This window comes from Nannospalax galili, unplaced genomic scaffold (genome assembly GCF_000622305.1).
Source record: "Nannospalax galili isolate Female #2095 unplaced genomic scaffold, S.galili_v1.0 scaffold5986, whole genome shotgun sequence".
NCBI classification, from domain to species: Eukaryota; Metazoa; Chordata; class Mammalia; order Rodentia; family Spalacidae; genus Nannospalax; species Nannospalax galili.
In genome coordinates, this window is record NW_008354008.1 from 32,952 (window position 1) to 52,663 (window position 19,712).

Here is a 19,712-nt window from a genome sequence, read left to right on the forward strand (position 1 = left end):
ACCACAGCAGAGGGAGGAATGTTGGAGGGCAGGAAGTGGGCATGGATTTGATCAAAACACCTTATATACATACATGAAATTCTCAATAAAGTTTTTGTAAAAAAACAAACAAAAAACAGCAGCACCGCATACTTGAGTTCAGCCCACCTGAATCATGAACCAGAAAGTTATCCTCCACGTTAGACTATCACCTCTAAAATAGTATAGACATCTAATCATAAGCCACAGCTTTTTCTATAGACAGGAAGAAAAAAAGAAAAAAAGAAAAAGCAACACAAAGAATTGCAGTTCAATTTTTCTTAAGAATCTTCGCCAAAATTTGGCTGGGGAGATGGCTCAGCTGATGAAGTACTTGCCATGCAATCACCAGCACCCATTCAAAAGCTAAGTGTAAGTGTGGCAGTGTGCGCCTATAATCCCAGTCCTGGAGAAGCAGAGACAGGAGGAGCCTTGGGGCTTACTGGACAGTCAGTCTAGCAAAATCAGTGAGCTCCAGGCTAAGTGGAAGACCCTGTCTCAAAAAATCAGGTGGAGAGTGATTGAGGAAAACATCTAACATCAATCTCTGCCTCCACATTCATGAGCACATACATGCATGAAATCCCACAACACAGCCATGTACACATGACCATGAATACACATATATACCCACAAAAATGATAAAATAATGTATGTCAAAATTATAGAATACCAGTACATGGCTGGAAAACCGCTTGTGCCTACCATTTTTTTAACCTAATGCCTTATGTCTTGATTATGAACAGACAATATAGTACTTAATAAATACATAAGTTCTGGAATTAGAAAGATATGACTATACACAAGTGATTTCACCTTTTTGGATCTCCAGTTTCCCCATCTATAAAATGGAAAAGTTACTGTTTTTCGTACATATGAAATATTTGGCACAGTACAAATGTTCAAGAAAAATGAGCTATTATCACAGCATTAAACAGGCCTCAGAGCCCACAAATAATATAAAACACAAATTAAAAATCTGTGGAATTAATTTTTAAAGTCAATAAAGTTTAGCATTGGTAATGTAAACTCTGTGTTTACTCGTTTCTCCTTTATGTACTGGCAATGGAAACTGGGGGTTTGAGTATGCTAAGGAAGTGCTGGACAGTGGCTACACCCCCAGGCCTGTAAGTATTCTAATGGCACAAGGACATTTAGACTAGTATTTCTATTCCAAACATTTAATGAGTAAATGATTCTTTTATTCATAATCACAGGTCTTATCATGGACTTGGCTGTATGATCCTCAGTGCTGTGACATGGTTTGTAAAATCCAAACTGACAAAATTTCATGTTCCCTTCATTAAATCACAAATGATCTATAATCCAGACAAGTGATTGTGGCACACTTTTTCTTTAAAATAGTTAGTTAAAAAGTTTAAACTGCAGGGTGTGGTGGTGCACGCCTTTAATCTCAGCACTCAGGAGGCAGAAGCAGGTGGATCACTGTTGTGAGTTCAAGGCTAGCCTGGTCTACACAGTGAGTTCCAGGACAGCTGGGGCTACAGGGAGACCCTGTCTCAAAAAGACCAAAAAAAAAAAAAAACCAAGTTTAAACAAGGGGCTTATTTGCAATAAATTTTTTTACTTTACAAAATTAATTATAAGACTATTTTTAAGTTGGAAAGATGAATCTAAAACATGGCTGAAGGAGTCTGATTTTATGAATTTTATGAAACCTGCCTTTTTGACAAAAAAATGGAATAAATCCATTCCATCTTGGTATAATTTAATGAATATCTTTTAAAGAAAAGTATACAAAAAGGAGTGATTTGCTAGTATCAGAGCAATTCTAACACAAAGCCATTATTTAATTTATTTTTATTTTATGTGTACAAGTGTTTTGCTTGCCTATATTTTAAGTGTACCACATGCATGCAATGCCTGAGGAGGCCAGAAGAGAGCATCAGATCTCTTGGAACTCAAGTTGTATAAGGTTGTTAGCCTGTGGGTGTTTGGAACTGAACCCAGATCCTCTCTGCAGGAGCAGTCAGTGCTCTAAACCTTTGAGCCATCTGTAAGCCCCACATAAAGCCATTATTTGACCATAGTTCTATTACATGGCTACAAACTTGAATCAATAAAGATTTCACTATGCCCAATCTAAGGAGCAACAGATCCATCAAGACTTCAATACTACTTGATGAAAGTGTTCTTTCCCAAGTCATTCTCTATATAATTGTCAAAAAATCTTTATCACCACTAACAATGGCTAAAATAAAATGGCCAGTCTCATCTGTATAAAACCTAAACTTAGGTTTAATAAATCTTAATCCACATGCAGTTCTTTAACTTCATATTTTGAGCAATCTCTATTATTTTGAGCATTCTCTCTATTACTAGACTTAGGCCAAATCAAGTAGATCAGTCCACTCAGGTTTGGCAAAAGCTACAAGTTGTACAACCATACTTTTTTTAGAGGACAACAATGGAGAAAAGGTCATTTGCTTTCCCAGACAAGAAAAAGAGCCAGGTGTGGCGGCACATGCTTGTAATCTTAACATTTAGGAGACTGAGGCAGGAGCAGACCATGAAGAGGCAAGCCTGCACTACACAGTGAGACCGTGTTTCAAAAATCCAAAGAAAAGGGGCTGGAGAGATGGCTCAGCAGTTAAGAACACTGGTTATTCTTGCAGAAGATCCAGGTGTGAATCCCAGCACCCACATGGTAGCTAACAACTGTCTGTAACTCCAGTCCCAGGGGATCCAACAGCCCCTTCTGACCTCCATGGGCACTGCACAACACAGATGCACTTACCTACATGCAGGCAATACGCCCATACACATAAAATAAAAATAAGAAATAAAAATAGTAAGAAAAAAGTTCAAAGAAAAGTGCTTGCTTCAGTTGCCCACATACTAAAATTAGAATGAAAGATTAGTATGGCCCCTGTGCAAGGATGACACACAAATTCTTGAAGCATTCCATTCATATACAATGCAACCCCTACTCCTGAGGCTCAGGGAACAGCTTAGAAGAAGGGGTGGAAAGACTGTAAGAGCCAGAGAGCCAGGACACCTGCTGCTAAATAGTGTCTTCTAGACATGACAGAGAAGGTGCACCCATGAAATCTCAACAATATGGTGGCCTACACCAGACGTACATAATGAACACATCAGTTGCATGCCAATGTGAATGGAGGAAATTTCACAAGGTTGCATCTCCAGTTGAAGAGTTAAAGGCAATAATAGGTACTGAGTGATGGAGAATCAGTTTTCTCTAGGGATGAGCCCTCTGATTAGGTTATCTAATCCCAAATAGTCAACCCTAAACACATGTACATACTAGCACCAGTAAACAGACTCAGCAGGTTTTTACATATACACTTATGTATATACACGTAACAACAATAATTACAGGAGAGGGGCCAGGCAGAGGTGGCGCATGCCTTTAATCTTAGCACTCAGAAGGCAGAGGCAGGTGGATCTCTGTGAGATCAAGGTTAGTCTGGTCTACACTGCAGGTTCCAGGCCAGCCAGGCTACAGGGAGACACTGCCTCAAAACAACCTCCCCCCCAAACCCAAATAGTAATAACATTATTATTACTATATGAAAGGTCAAAAAATTGAGAGTGGTGGTGGAGGGCGGACATGGAGGAGCTGTAGGAGGAGAAGAGAGGGTGGAAATGATGTGAAAGTGTTTATGAAATTTCCCCTCCCATTTTTTAAAAATTAAATTTATAAAGGAATTTTAAGACAAAATATTTGAAAAAAAAATCCAAAAAAGAAAAATCACTATAGAATGATTCAAATAATCAATCCTGGTAACACATTTTTCATAATCCAGATATCAAACTCTCATCATTTAATTTCAAAACACTCAATTGTTGATTTTGTTAACCATGGGGTAGTAGAGCATGCCTATAGTCCCAGGAGGCTAAGGAAGAAGGATTAGCTAAGCTCAGGAAGTCAAGGCCAGGCCTGGGCATTTCAGTAAGACTCTGTTTCAGGATAAAGAGATGGAGGGAGGAAGAGAGAGGGGGATGAGGAAGAAGGAAGGGAGGGAAGGAGGGAAAAGGAGGGAGAAGGAGGGGAAGACAGGAGAAGAAGAGGGAAGAGAGAGATGAAACCTCACTATAATACCATCTCTTACCTAGCTATGTCATACACACGGTCTGCAATCCGATTTCCAACCTGAAAGATTTCAAGAGTCAATGGTGTAAATACACTGAGTAGGTTGAAGAGAGAAATAACAATCTCTTTTCCTAGCATTCAACAATCAATTATGTTTAAACATGGTAAGTACTTCTATCTACTGAGTAGGAACACAATAAAATATCCCTGGAAACAAACTGAAATATATTACTTTAGAAGCCAATTTAACGAAATCAAGACTAAACAATCTGCTGTGTGTGGCAGCTCATGCCTAAAATCCTAACACACAAGAGGCTGAGGCAGAAGGATTGTTGCAAGTTTGTGGCCAGCCTGGGCTAAAAGTGACATAGTGAGTTCCAATCACATATGGGCTACAAAGTGAGACCCTGCCCCCCCCAAAAAAAAACAATTTTAAAATATGTATGCCCATATTTGGCCTTTGTATTCCATGTGATATAAGATTGAAAAGTAACAGGACCACAGCTGGCATATTATTGTCCACATACATTAGCAGGAGATATACAAAAGTAAAAAAAACATTAGTTAGCTAAGGATTATTATAGATCAATAGGTAAGTGGTCACTTAATAGAAACTTACTACAAACTTTTTGGACCTCCTAAGTGAGTTAATTTGTTTTTGTTGTTGTTTTGAGAAAAGGTAACCCAGGCTGGCCTTGAACTTACAATAGTCGTCTAATCCTCCTGCTTTAGCCTCATGAATGCTGGGATCACAGGCATGTGCTACCACACTGACCCAGTCTATGTTAACAGCTGTTTTGAGTAACTTTTGCAAATTAGCAAACACCAAATCTGGAAAAGTACAGATTATGCAATATTGAAAAGGTGTAAGGTAACCCATATTTCACAGGGCTAGCTAGTACTGTCTTGTGTTAGGTCTAATACTCCACACATTCTACTCATTCTCTTAGACACATTCAGGAGCTGTGATTAGTACCTCAAAGTTCAGAATATAGTTGTATTTGTTGGGGGAAGGTCTGGCAAGAAAATAGAGAAGTCTTTTCCCAGAGCAGCCCACTTTGTACATCATTCCAAACGTAATAGCTTTACCTTATTTTAAAAATAACTCTCATATATTTTATTGCATACATTCTAGTTCTGTACATTGGCAAAGCTTCAGTAAAGCTGTAGTTGAATGCTTTTCTTAGACAGGAAGAGGTACTAGGGAATGTGCATCTTCCAGTTACATGGCATCACACTTTAGAAAGAAATTAGCAACTAGCATGACCAGTGTAGTGTGTGCACTGTGCTTTTCATGTAAGATTCGGAAAATGTATTGACAGTTGACTTTTCTTCTCTATTTAATAGACTCTATCAGTCTAGAGCGTCTCAGGGCTTCCCAGGCACTGCAATAATGTCAATCATCTGCTCAAGCCAATGTCTGCACAAAGCCTTGCTCAAAGTAACAGCTCAATAAATATTTCTTTATTCCCTTGTAAGAGCTCAAGATGACTCCTGAATAAATACCTACTGAGACCAAAATTACGTGCTGTCATGTCCTGAGCAGAAACTCTCAGTCTCTAGTTCACACAGAGAAGAGGTCTCTTAAACTAGAATAAACAAATCAGAACTTAATATTCCTAACAAACAGGATCACATCACTCCACTGATTAGAATTGTTCAAGAGTCTCGCGTTCCTCTAGAATAGTTTTGTCCAAAAATAATGAAGACAGTAATTTTTAATTCCCAAAAATTTTAAATGTAAAGAAACAAAAGAATTTAATCTCAGTATACCTTATTTAACCCAGTATATCAAAAATATTATTTCAACACGTGATCAATGCAAGAACTATCAGTGAGACATGTACATGCTTCTTCCATAGTACTTCAGTGAAAGCCAGTATGTGTTACATTTAAGGTATTTCTACTGGACTAGTTACATTTCGAAGGTTCAATGCCCCCAGGTGAGCAGCAGTTACCATACAGGATGGAACACAGAGCTGAGAAACCATCAAAGTCCCACTGAGCGGGTAAGGCATTAATAACCGGGGCCGTCCAGATCATCCTGACTCTGTGCTTCATTAGGGCTTCACTGAAGGACTCTAGAGGTCTTTAGGCCTCAGGAGTTTTGCACTTCTCTCTCCCTTTTCCTAGGAGGCTCACCCCATTTCCTACCTTAGCTCGGCCTACTTCTCACGTTTGACCTTAGCCACCTGACCATCTCAATCACTCCTTTCCCTCTGCTTACTTTAGCTGAAATTACATGTCTTGCCTACGCCTTGTCTCACTCTCCCTTCTAAAGTGATACTTGCAAGGGCAGACGGGTCTTGCTTTGCCCTGGCTATAGCAGGAACTCAAGCAGTGCTTGCTAAGTGGATGAATGAGCGCCATGCACAATATCCGAGCCTAGTCCTTCTAGGACGGTAGTCCAGGCCCAGCAAGGTCCTCTCAGGGTCCCGGAGCGGGTGGGTGGGTCGCCTGGTCCCGCTAGGCGCCGCCACGCTCTGCAGCTCTCACCTCCTCCTTCCGGTAGTCAAACTTCATCGGCTCGGGCTGCCGGGCTGCCCAGTTCTTCTGTTTCCTCTTCAAATCTCGGTCGAAGATGTTGAGGGCTCTGGGCGAAGTGCTGCCCGGAGGAGGAACACCAGAAGGAACGTCCCTGAGACCAATGCTCCCTGCGGGAACCCCGGGCCAGGCCGGCACCCCAGGCCTCCGACAAAAGCGCCGGCATAGCCTCAGCATCTCCAGCCACTACGCCACCGCAGGGTGCATTTCTGTTGTGCGCATGAGCCGGCGCGTATTACGGCAAACACAGAGATTCAAAATTAATCTCAGAGGGTGGCGAAGTTGAAGTAGTTTGGCCCAGTTCGCGTGCCGTTAGGATAGAGCGGCACGCGGGGGATTGTGGGTATGGGTCCCATGCAAGAGATCGGAAGCAGTTGGTGAGGTGTTGTGCTGTTTTCCGAGGTGGTCTGCCTCGGGTTTGTGAGAAGCGCGGCCCCTGGTTTTCTGGCCTCTTTGTTCCTGCTTCGTCAGTTCTCTTCGAGAGTTTTCGGCCAACTTCCACGAACGGATTAGGAGGTGGGAAGGTGATCTTCGTTGGGGGAATCTGGTCCCGGGTCAGGTCGGTGGACTGTGGAGATGAGGGGATGCGTTTGAGGGGAGGTCGAGTTGCCTCCCTCACTCATCGAGTGCTTCAGTTTCAAGGAATTAACGTGCATTAGGTCTGATAGTTGGATGAGTCGGTACCTACATCGCGAAGTTGTTCAGGGTTAAATGCTGTAATAAGTCTAAGCTTTGTAAATGTATCTCTGGAGTACCCGGAGGGCTTTGAAATAAAGCAAGCCTGGCTTGGCCTGTACGCCGGCGGCTCATGCCTGTATTTCAGCATCGACACAGAGGCGGGAGTATGGCGGGGCGAGTTTAGTCCTGGCTATATAGTTAGTTACGTACCTGGCCCAAAATACAGCAGCACTGACGTGTTTCAGTCGGCTTTTCTTTGTTTGCAAATTTAAAATCTGGAGAAACCATTAGAGACTTTACAAGGGAACAATACTGGTTTATACGCACGTGTGTAGTATCTTCATGTGTATGTAACAAATCAGCCTAACTAAACCTTAGTCACTTCTGGAACAAGAAATTACAAGAAAGTGCTTCCGTGGATGGTGGCTCACGCCTTTAATCCCCAGTACCTGGGAGGCAGAGATAGGTAAGATCTCTGTGAGGTCAAGAGGCCAGCCAGGTCTACATAAAAGTTCCAGACATGTCAAGGCTATATAGAGAGACCCTTTCTCAAAACAAACAAACAAACAAAAAAAACAAAAATGATGTTTGTTAGCTGGAATGAGACTAATTTGGTTTTTCGTGTATGGTAGGATTTAAAGAAGGAACTCTTGCTGTAAACCTGTTTTGTTTTGTTTTTTCTCAATACTTAGGAGACTGACTAGAAGAACAAATGAGTGTCGGGAATTTACAGTAAAAATCAACAGAATGGAACCAGAATATGAAAAAATGAGACTGAGATTTGGAAATCTTATTTTTTTTTTCCCCTGTGTGCCCACATGCCTGTGTGTTCATGTGCATGAGGGGAAGGGTGCTTGTATGTGGCAGTCAGTGGTGAAGTATCTGCCTCAATTTCTCCCCACCTTATTTTTTGAGACAGGGTCTCTCACTGGAACAAGAAGCTCCTCAAGAAAGCTAGGTTGGCTGACCAGGGATCCTCCTGCCTTTGCCTCCCCAGCACTGAGACTACAAATGTGAGTGCTGGGGGATCAAACCCAGATCATCCTGTGCAGCAAGCACTTTATGAACTGAGCCATCTCCCCACTCCCCCTGCCTTTTTTTGTTTGTTTGTTTCTTGAGACAGAGTTTCACTATGTAGTCCAGCCTGATCACCAGTTCCGTATATAATCTACATACAGGCTGGCCTCAAACTCCTGATCCTCCTGCCTCTGCCTTCCAAGTGCTGGGTTTACATATCTGTCTCTGTGCCCCAGTGGCAATCTTTTGCTTAATGGCATATACAAGTATGAAGCTAGAAATAGAGGAATTTTGAGTGCAGTGAGCATCTGAACTTTCATTGTCTTCCATAAAACCCTCAAGTTCTGTTTGGTTTGCCTTAAATTTTATTTTTTCATGTGACCTGTAATGTAAAAAAGTGTATTTTTCTATTTGCTTTTCTGCCTGTGACCCAGAATAGGTTGGGTAGTTGAAATTAGGCTTAAGTTGCCTTTATTTTATGTACATTTATAATATATGCACACATACATATATAGTGAATAAATGTGGGGTTTTTAAACATTTCAATTATTATTAAGCATTCATTGTTGTAACATTTGTTTTATGTTTTAGTACTTGGTTTCTCGGAATAGTTCTCCAGTAAAACTTTAAAAATGTCATCCAAACAAGAAATAATGAATGACCAGCGATTTAGAAAGATTTCAAAGGACCCCAGATTTTGGGAAATGCCAGAAAAGGACAGAAAAGTCAAAATTGACAAGCGATTTCGAGCTATGTTTCATGACAAAAAGTTTAAGTTGAACTATGCTGTTGATAAAAGAGGACGCCCTATCAACCACAGCACTACAGAAGACTTGAAACGCTTCTATGACCTTTCTGATTCTGATTCTGATCTCTCTGAAGAAGATAGTAAAGTCCTAAACCAAGAGAAGATAAAGCAGGAAAAAAACCAGACCAAAAAAGAAGTAAAGTCAAAAACCTTTTCTGCGGAGAAAAAGAAAGAAACCAAGAAAATTGATCAGAAGGATTCTAAAAATAAAGATGATTTAGCTAGTTCTGAAAGAATTCAGAAAATGAAAAACTCATATCCATCTAAAAAGATAGATTCAAAAATAAGTGTCAAGAAGCACAATGATGAATTTATGAAAGAAAATACACAAAAGAAAAAAAACATCGGTGGCCATACTGCAGACTCTTTTCCCAAAGAAAAACTAACAACCGTAGACTTCAGCACCTCTGAAATTGTGGAATCTTCAACAGTCGGTTGTTCTAAGACAAGAAGAGAAAAGCAATCAGGTTGGTTGGAAATACAGATCCTTTTTTATTACACTACTTTATACTGATTTTTTAAAAAGTAATAGTTATTTTCATAGTGTGATGAGCAGCATGATCAGAGTTTATTTGGAAATATAAAGCTATGAAAAAGTACACAATGATTTCTTTTTTGCTACTAGAAACTTGTGATTTTTTGATTTGTGGTGGGCAGTACTAAGAGATGGTACATGTTATATAAAAAGAGGTATGTCTGAAGAAGGCAGGTAGAGTCAAGTACTCATTCAATAGTTCATTCAGCTACCTAGTGACTAGTAAGGCTTGGTCCCCTCATTTAGGAACATTGCTAGTTTACATAATGCCCTTGTACAAATTAGAAAACTGCATGTCCTCTGAACACAGAGTGCTCTGGGTTCGTTCTTGCTGAGGGATGGTCCTTTTAAGTGAAGTGACGCATTGCTCTTCCTTGAACAAACACAGCTTCCTGCAGGGTACATGACTTGGTGAATGGAGATAAGACTTATTTCAGCCCTTCTTGCTCCTGCTAAGCTCTGCAGTGGCCCTTGTCGAGTAGCACTGTCCACCAAAAATACATAATAAATTTCCTAGTAGTAGCATTAAAAAGTAAAAATAAGCAGATGAAATTAATTTTATTTATTTAGCCCAGTACTTCCAAATTTTATTTCAATATGTAATTACTGTTAAAAAAAAAATGAGCAAAATTTTTACATTCCATTTGAGTACTAATCTCGAGCCGTATTTCAAGTGCTAAATTGTCACTTCTGACTTGTAGCTACCATGTTGAATGGCAAAAAGTCAGAATCATAATACAAATTTGAATAATATTAAGTGCTATATATAAATGATGAGACAATTCAGAAGTCATCACTCAGAATGTAATCAGAGAAAATTCCTAAGGGATGCAATATTTTGATTGGGATTTGGGGAAAAATGAAGTTTGGGGACCAAAGAACCTTTTTGAGCGAGAGTTTAGACAGTAAGTTCTTGAAGAGGTTCAGTTAGTCTTCAGCCAAATGGTAACTATCCAAAGTCTTCCTTATTTATACAGATAACCTCCCTGCAACCTAGCATGGTGGTGAATGTCTGGAGAGTTACCAGGTTCAGGAGTTTTCTGGGTCATCCTCAGGTACATAGCAAGCTGGAGACTGACTACTTGAGTAAGTAGTTTCAAATTAAAAACTAAAACAAGCCAGCACGTTGGCTCATCAGGTAAAGGTGCTTGCCGCTCAAGCCCTATGACCTGAGTTTGATCTCCAAGTTAAAGAGAAGAAAGGAGAGAACTGACTCCACAAAACTGTCCTCTGTTGTCCATGCACACTCACTATGGCATGTGCATCCACACACATGTATCTTACACACACATGCTAACATGCAACAAATGGTAAATTTTTAAAAAAATAAATACTTCCCTGCAGACACATTTGGGTTTGTTTTTTTTTTCTTAAATTTTCTTTTTGTCACGCTGGGTGTGGTGGCACACCTTTAATCCTAGCTCTTGGGAGGCAGAGGCATGTGGATCTCTGAGATGGAGGTCTGCCTGGTCCACATAGCAACTTCCAGGCAGGCTGGGACTAGGGAGACCCTGTCAAAAACAAACAAAAACTTTTTTTTTGTCCTATTTTTTAAAATTAAATCAGTGTTATTTAAGAATTTCCAACAATGACAGCTCTTATAAAAAGCATCCAAGCATGCATTTAATCCCAGCACTTGGGAGGCAGAAGCAGGCAAATCTCTGTGAGTTCAAGGCCAGCCTGGTCTGCACAGTGAGTTCTAGGCCAGCAGGGCTTCAGGGAAATCCTGTCTCAAAAAGACCAAAAAAAAAAAAAAAGCGAACAAAGGCATCCAAGCACAGGATAGAGAACTGCAGCAACCATTAATAACAACAACAAAAATGACTTTTTTCCAAGTGGGTCAATGCAAAATTTGCATTCAGTGTCCAGACATGTCCAAAGGCAAAAACAATGCTCCTTTTCAAATGTAACTCTTCCAACTTGAGATTAGTATTGAAATAGAATGTTAAAATGTCATTAATTTTTTTATCTTGATTAATATTGAAATAAAATTTGGATGTACTGGGTTAAATAAATAAAATTAATTTCATCTGTGTATTTTTACTTTAATGCCAGTACTAGGAAATTTATTATGGCAAGTTTTAATATCTCATTGTGGTATATAGATCATAGATTCATAAATAAGTAACTTCCTTCTTACAAAGCAATCAAGGACGTGGGATCTTTTTGCTTTTAGAATTGGGATATGAGCCCTTTCAGAGTTGTGAAAGAAAAAGAGAAATCCCATTTAACAAAGCATCTTTCATTCTTAGTATGTAGCTAACAGTTACAAAGTTTAAGAATTAGCAGAAAAGTTATAATTCCTGTTTCTCTTGTCAGCTGTGTATAAATGAATCAATATTTTATCCCCAGCCCACACTTTTCTTAGCCTCTCTTATACTAAGCAGCCTTAGTGATGTTTCTGATAGACGACTCAAAGCCAATTTGTTTTGTGGTGCTAGGGATCAAACCCAGGGCCTTAGGCATGCTAAGCTAGCACTCGCATCATTAAACTACATCTCCAGCCTTAAAGCCACGTTGAATTCAGCATATCCAGAACTAAACACCTAATGTCTCTCCATCAAGCTAGTTTTCCAGTGTTCTCTCTTCATCTGCCTGTCTGCTAGCTAGCCAACTCTGTAAACCAGGAAGCTAGGGCTCATCTTTGACACTTGTAAAACTCCTATTCTCCACATCAAATATCCCTGTCACTGATTACTTTGGTTTTACGTCTAGGAAAGCATTTCACTGTCCTATATCTCTACTGCCATCAACCTTATACTGCCTTCATTTTTGTCTAGAGTGCTGCACTTTCTGTTTTACTGTCCACACCTGCTCTACCCCACTTTCCTCCAGTGGAGTCCAGTGACATCCTCAGTATGCAGATCTGATGATTTCCTCCTTTTGGAAACAGCAGTGGCTTCCCACTGCTTTTATGGCCAATTCCATCCCCTCTGTTACACTTCTTTACTAATGCCTCAGATCCATGTTACCTAATGCACTGTTACCTGCAATCTAGACTTGAGTACTGCCTTTTTGTAATTGACAGATCTTTACAGACGCTTTCCCTCCTGTTTGGAGCAAATTTTCCTTGTCAGTCTAACTTTGACTAATTCCTCTTCATTCTTCAGGTAGCTGCTGAGTAAGCAGCTTAATGCTATTAAAGATTAAGTAGTTTAATTTTTTGTGTGTGCATATTGATTTGATTGTTTCTATTATTTGTCATCTATTTATTCAGCCAGAAGTTAATTGAAGTCATCGATAACTTTGCTTTTGCCAGTTGTATATTGAACACATAGCAGACATTCCATAATTACTAAAATTTGAATCCACTTTCATGATCTTATATGATTTCATTTAAATAACTAATCATGAATTGTACTGAGCTTAACATTCCTTTTTTCTATTTCATAAGTTATATTTTTTATTAGATCTAATGTTAATACTTTAGATTTAATTTAATTCCGTATGTACATCTTTCTCTCTCCCCCAATATCCTGCAGTGGTTCCTTTCATAATGACAGGAGAAACCGTTGGTAAAATGTTTGACAAAGATTCTCTGGAAGAAGATTCAGACCGTGCTAGTGAAATGGGAAGTGATGAGGAATCTGATGAAGTCTCAGGTGATGATAAAACTTCAGCTGATGATGATGGCAATGAAGATGAGGAAGAGGAAGATAGTGAGGATGATGATGAAAGTGATAGTGGCCCTGATCTTGCAAGGGGTAAAGGAAATATAGAAACTAGCTCTGAAGATGAAGATGATTTGGCAGATTTGTTTCCAGAAGAACCTGGTTTTGAACATGCTTGGAGAGAATTAGATAAAGATGCTCCTCGGGCTGATGAGGTAACCTTTTGAGTAAGGTTTGTTTGTGAATAATAGGCTTTTGTGGGTGATAAGATTGATGTCATTAAATTAATTAGGAAGAAACTGGAGAGCCAACTTGGTGGATTTCTTGGCTAGCATGAGCAGTTTGAAGCAGGGCATAGTGACTCATGCCTATAGTAACAGTGCTTAGGAATCAGAAAAAGTGCCATAAGTTCATGGTCAGCCTGGGGTACACAGAGAGTTCCAGGCCAGCTTGGACTATAGAGGGAAACACTATCTCAGAAAAGAAGACAAAACAAAAAGAAAATAAAATTAAAAATAAATTGAGAAAAGCTTTATTGGTAAAACTATTGGGAGAAGAGGGTAGAAGGTTGGTGATTGAACCCAGGGCCTCCTTCGTCCCAGGTATAAGATCTCCCAGTGAGCCAGATCCTCAGACCATGGCAAACAAAACAAAATCAAAAAAGCCTTCTTGATATGGAATTAGTTTATGTAGATTACATGTGTGTTCATGCAAATGAGATAAGAAAAAAGTTCTTTTTTAAAAGTGTTTGATATAGTGTGCAAAGTAATTATTACATTGTGGCATTTCCCAATATATGTGTGTGTGCACTTTGTTCTTACTCATCCTCCTCCCTCCCTACCTTCCTCTTGGTGATTCCTGTCCTCACTCTAAAACCTTCCTCCTCCTTTCTTATCATGTGTTCTTTTAAGATCTTGCCCTCAATTCTCATTGTCCCCTTTCAAGTTTTATGGTGTGCGTGAGTACATGTACACACACACACACACACACACACACACACACACACTTAAAGCTAGATTTTTCAGACTCGGGGAATGGCTTAGTCTATGAAGTGCTTGCTATGCAAACATAAAGACCTGAGTTTCAGTCCCTGGTACCCACATAAAAAGGCTATAATATAATTCCAGCACTGAGGAGACAGAAATAGGAGGATCCTTGGGGTTTGCTGGCCAGACAGCCTAGCCAGTCAGTGAGCTCCAGATTCAGTAAGAGAGCCTGTCTTAAAGAATAAGGTGGAGAATGATTGAGGAAGGCATCCACCATTGACCTCTGGCCTCCACACACGTGCACATCCAGCACTTCCAGTTACCATCCATTTCTTTTTGGTATGTGTATGTGTACATGAGTGCACACACACATGCATGTGGAGACTTTTCTTATTTTTTGGGTGCTAGTGATCTGAATTTAGATCCTCTTGCTTATGCAGAAGATATTTCATGGACTGAGCTATCTCCTAAGTTGCCTAAATATTTTTTTTTCTTTACTTTTTTGTGTTTTTAATGAGTATATATTAATGATACTTAGTATAGGTTTCATGACCTTTTCATACATATATATAATGTATTTTGATCATAAACACACACCACACCCATCATCCTTTCTTGTCCTCTTCCCATTCCCACTGATCTACTTCCTCTTGGGTTATAAACCCTAAAGAGGAACCTACCTCTTGTTTTGTTTTGTTTTGTTTTGACAGGGTCTTCCTAGCCCCAGCCCACCTGGATCTCACTATGTAGACCAGGCTATCCTTGAACTCACTGAGATCTGCCTGCCTCTGCTGGGATTAAAGACATGGGATACCACACCCAGCAACCTACCTCTGTTTTGATAACTGGAGATGGTGTGTCCATCCGATTGCCTTGGAAATGATTATGTTTATCCCCGTAGATGAGTACTGCTGCCAGCTTTTGTCAAAGCAGCTTCTTTTTTCAGTGAGCAGCAGCAACTACAGAACATAACTGCTCCAAGTGCTGAGAATAAATGACTGTTGAATGCTCAGACATAAAAGAGACGTTAATATCACCCCCCACTCCCATCCCCCACCTTCCAAGGCTCAGGAAACATTGTGTAAGAGAGAACAAAAAGTCTAAAGTTTTCAGGTGGAGTCTTTAGAATCTTTTAAGTAGATCCCCTGGAACTGGAGGTATAGAGAGTTGCCAGCCACCATGTGGGTGCTAGGAACAGAACTCAGTTCCTTTGCAAGAGGAACCTTAAGATGCTCTTAACCACTGAGCATCTCCCCAGGCCCCTTCTTGATTTTAAAGGAAATACTTTAAAATTTCCCCCATTTATTATAATATTAGGCATAAATTTGTCATTACCTTATGTTGAGAAATATTCCCTTTATTACTAGTTTCTTTAGGGTTTTCATCATTTCTTTAGTGCTTTTATCATGAGGGGTGTTGAACTTTGCCAAAGGCCTTTTGAGACAGTCTTTATATGTAGCCTGGGCTGGCCTTGAACTTGCTGTGAGCAGCCTCCTGAGTGCTGGGATTTCAGGTATGTGCCATCATGCCCAGCAAGTATTTCTACATATGTAACTTAAAATACATGTGAGTTTATACTTGTTTTAGCTAGCAGCTTGTGTTTCTGTTTTGTTGTACCTTAGGGCAATATTATGGAATAATAAATTCCCCTACTCTGCATTGGTGGTAGACTATATTAACAAAATGTAGTAGTTGGAACATCAGCTCCTGATCATGCTCTGATGCAATAACTAAGGACCAGGTCAGAGAAAGTGCTTATCTGTTACAGTTTTACTAATGTTTGCTTCATTTGAAGCTGTCTTTGCATGTAAAGTCAGTTCATATTTTGATAATTTCAGAACTGGGGAAAGAAGATATTGTACTGTTTATCTTGTTTTCAAGCATTGGAAGTGATATAAATTATGTAATATTTAATATTTTAACTTTCTCAGATTACACGTCGACTAGCTGTTTGCAACATGGACTGGGATAGATTAAAGGCAAAAGATTTACTGGCTCTGTTCAATTCATTTAAGCCCAAAGGAGGCGTTATATTTTCTGTAAAGGTGAGAATTTCTGTCATTTAAACTAAATATTGAGTTTGACTTTATTTCTAAATACTTAAACTATGATGAGTTTTCCTTTTCGTTTTTTTTTTTAACCTAGAAATTGTCCAGTTGGACATGAAGCTGTTATAAGTATTAAAAAAGGAAACATAAGCCAGGTGTGGTGGTGCATACCTTTAATCCCAACACTTGACAAGAGGCAAATGGATGTCTGTGAGATCGAGGCCAGCCTGATCTACATAAAGAGCTCCATTCTAGCTGGGGCTGCAGAGAAACTCTGTCTCTTAAAAAAAATGGGGAAGGAGGGTAAAATTACTTTATTACTTTTTGTTTTTTGCATTTTTTGTCCCGCGCTATCGTCTCGCCAGCAAGAACGATGCGGCACACTCAGGATCCTTCTGCAGAAAAGCTTTAATGCATCTTGAGAGGGAGAGCATAAGCTTACAGGGCGAAGACCCCGAATGTCGGAAACCCAGCCCTTATATAGGTTAGTAAGCCCGTCTTGGACGTGGCAACTCTTGATTGGTCACAAACTCATCAGCCCATATCACGCCACGAGGTAGGCAGAGACTAGAAGGTGGAAAATTGAGTTACAACTTCAAGGTCAGCCTGAAAATATACAGTAAGACCTTTATCAAAACAAAACAATAGTTAACAATACCTAAAAGGCTAAGCATGGTAGTGTATGCCATTAATGTCCATTAATCCCACCAGAGGCAGACAGATCTCTGTGAGTTCAAAGCCAGCCAGGGCTACGTAATGTGACCCTGTCTTTAAAAAAAAAGAAAACTAAAGGAACAAGATATGAGTAGTATTAACCAATTAAGAAAAAATAATTAAATTAGCAGCAAAACCATACAAAGTCCTTGAGAATTACCTTACTACACAAAGATGACCTATATGAAGTAAACTATAACACTTGTAAGTTTGAAAAGCTTATATAAATTTTGAGACAATGTATTCAACCGTCATAATTATTACAAATATAGGCTTTGCATTACAATGAACTTCTTTAAATTTCTCATAAGTGCTATATGTTCTTGGGCACTTTATTAATCTTTCAAATGTGTTTTCTCACTTGTTGAGTCAATATAGTAATAGTACTTCCCATGGTAGTTGTAAAGATTAAGTGGAAAGAAGCTCACATGTAAGAAGTTAGTCCCTGAAACAGCTCTTATTATTATTCTATTTAAATATTTTTAAATGTCAGCTCTGGAGTGTTATTACAGTTTCCACCAAAATCCAAATTCAAGTAAAAGTTAACAAAAAGCATATCAATAACTATCTAAAAGAGTTAATGGGGGACTGGAAAGATGTCTCAGCAATTAAGAGCACTGACTGTGTGTAGAGGGCCTATGTTCAGCTCCCATATAGTGGCTAACATCTGTCCTTAACTGTGATGCCCTCTTCTGACCTCCATGAGCATTGCACAACACAGGTTCAGTTGCATGTAGGCCAAACATTCATATACATAAAATAAATAATTAAAAATTGGGGTGAGGAGTGCTGGAGAGATGGCTCAGCAAGTTAAGAGCATTGACTGCTCTTGTAGAAGGCCCAGGTTTGAATGGCTAACCATCTGTAACTCCAGTTCCAAGGGATCTGACACCCTTTGCTATCATCTCCAAGGGCATTTTACAATCATAAGCAATACAATCATACACATAAAACTTAAAAAAAAATTTTAAAGCTCAAATAAGCAGGAAGAAGACGGGCATGATGGTGCACACCTTTAATCCCAGCAGGCAGATCTGAGGCAGGCAGATCTCTGTATGAGTTCAAGGCCAGCCTGGTCTGGTCTACATAGTGAGTTCCAGGCCAGCTGGGGCTACAGGAGACTGTCTCAAAAAGACAAAAAAATAAATAAGTAAAAAAATAAGTAAACAGGAAGAATGAATACTTTTTTAATGATCCAAATTTTTTTGTTTACTCTCTTTTTTTTTTCATTTGAAGTACTCTGATGACATCCTTGACCTAAGATTCTTTTCCATATCCCTTTCCCATTATGCAACCTCAATCAGCCACTTTACCAGGTTCCACCTCACAGTTTTGTCGAGGCCTATCCATTCCCCTAGTTTCTTGTGGTCAAACAACATTAATTAAATTGATTTGGTGCTCAACACAAAGGGCTTCCACCAACTTTTCATAATAGACTCATCATATATACATGCACACAAAGGTGGGCTTAGTGCTAGTGTAAGACTTTGGCAGCTTCATGAATTCCATATGCTAGGCCACTGTAGGTGAGAGTGCTCTTCGGCACCTCTTGTAAAGCGGTTTTGACATCCACCACACCTCCAGCAGCTAAGCCTTCCTTGGCCATGGTGTGGGTTACCGGCAAAGGCTAATCTGAACACACCTGAGCCTCCATTTCCTCAGGACTGACAAGGGGAAAAGCAATAATAATTTTTTGAGAAACTTTGCCAAATAAAAGGATTCATCCTACTAGTTAGAATATTTAAACATTTTGTGATGCTATAAGAATTCACGGATATAGAAGAAAATGAGATAAATTCATGGGACTGAATAATAGATAACTGAGTTCATATGATAATTTAGATCAAAATAAGCGTCTCTGAATACATGCTGTTAGAACAAATGGACAAGTCATAAGGTACAGACTCAGTTGACATTCACCTTATAACTGTCTAAGATAAACAACAAAATGAAACAAAGGGGAAAGCTCAAAATATCTCAAAACAGAATAAAAGGAATTGTATTTTGGTAATTACTGTGTTTTGGAAATAGGTTAGTAGGAATTTCTAGATCTAAAAAGAGAAAAGGAAAAAAAATCAAGTGTGAGAGATGCCTTAGTCAGTAAAGCCCTTGTCTTGCAAGCAAGGTGGCCTGAGTTCAGATCTTGAGAACCCACATAGAAAGCCCAGGGACACTGGTATACTTCTATAGTCTTAACAGTGGTGACCTAGGAGATGGGCATAGGCAGGTTCAGGGAAGCTCATAGGCCAGCTATCCTGGCCTGGGTAGCACAGTTTCAGGCCAATGAGAGACCTTGCATAAAACAGCAAATGGAAGGCACCTGAGGTACAACACCTGTGGCAGTCCTCTGACCTACACTCATGTGCTCTGTGCACCCATTCTTATTCACACACATGCACAGAAACCTGTACTAGCAAATTATTAATCTCAGGGGTATCAAACCATGTAAATTAATGTGGAGTTTTTTTGGCCAAGTAGCCAAGATTATTTTTATCGCCAAATCACACTGAAAGTGAATCCTTTTTCTTGTCTATCCATATGGTAAGACTATCTTTAGTCTTGTAGTATTTGAAGAATTTCTTTGAAAGAATAGTCAAGTAATATGACTTAGAGATAAGTTGGATAGTTCTGTTCATTTATGTTTCGCCTCTTTCTCTCTCTCTCTCTCTCTCTCTCTC

The 19,712-nt window shown here is 39.5% G+C and overlaps 2 protein-coding genes and 1 pseudogene across 3 annotated transcripts in view; 2 read left to right on the forward strand and 1 right to left on the reverse strand.

The window, feature by feature from the left end:
• Positions 1-2,853: 2,853 nt before the first annotated feature.
• Positions 2,854-2,953, forward strand: LOC115067370 (annotated as a pseudogene).
• Positions 2,954-4,057: 1,104 nt separating this feature from the next.
• Positions 4,058-6,903, reverse strand: Ndufaf5 (NADH:ubiquinone oxidoreductase complex assembly factor 5). Its single transcript, XM_008851086.3, has 2 exons — positions 6,590-6,903; positions 4,058-4,153 (listed from the first exon to the last, which is right to left on the reverse strand). The coding sequence occupies exons 1-2, from the start codon at positions 6,812-6,814 to the stop codon at positions 4,109-4,111; spliced, it is 270 nt and encodes an 89-aa protein (XP_008849308.1). The 5' UTR covers positions 6,815-6,903; the 3' UTR covers positions 4,058-4,108.
• Positions 6,904-6,941: 38 nt separating this feature from the next.
• The window catches only part of Esf1 (ESF1 nucleolar pre-rRNA processing protein homolog), a gene marked incomplete at its 3' end in the record, with an annotated part of 15,112 nt that continues 2,341 nt past the window's right edge, over positions 6,942-19,712 (forward strand). The window contains 4 exon segments of one of the 2 annotated variants that reach the window (XM_029555019.1): positions 6,942-7,161; positions 8,924-9,607; positions 13,158-13,501; positions 16,204-16,317. In XM_029555019.1, coding sequence (XP_029410879.1) covers positions 8,965-9,607; positions 13,158-13,501; positions 16,204-16,317 — 1,101 coding nt within the window. 2 annotated transcript variants of the gene reach the window in all.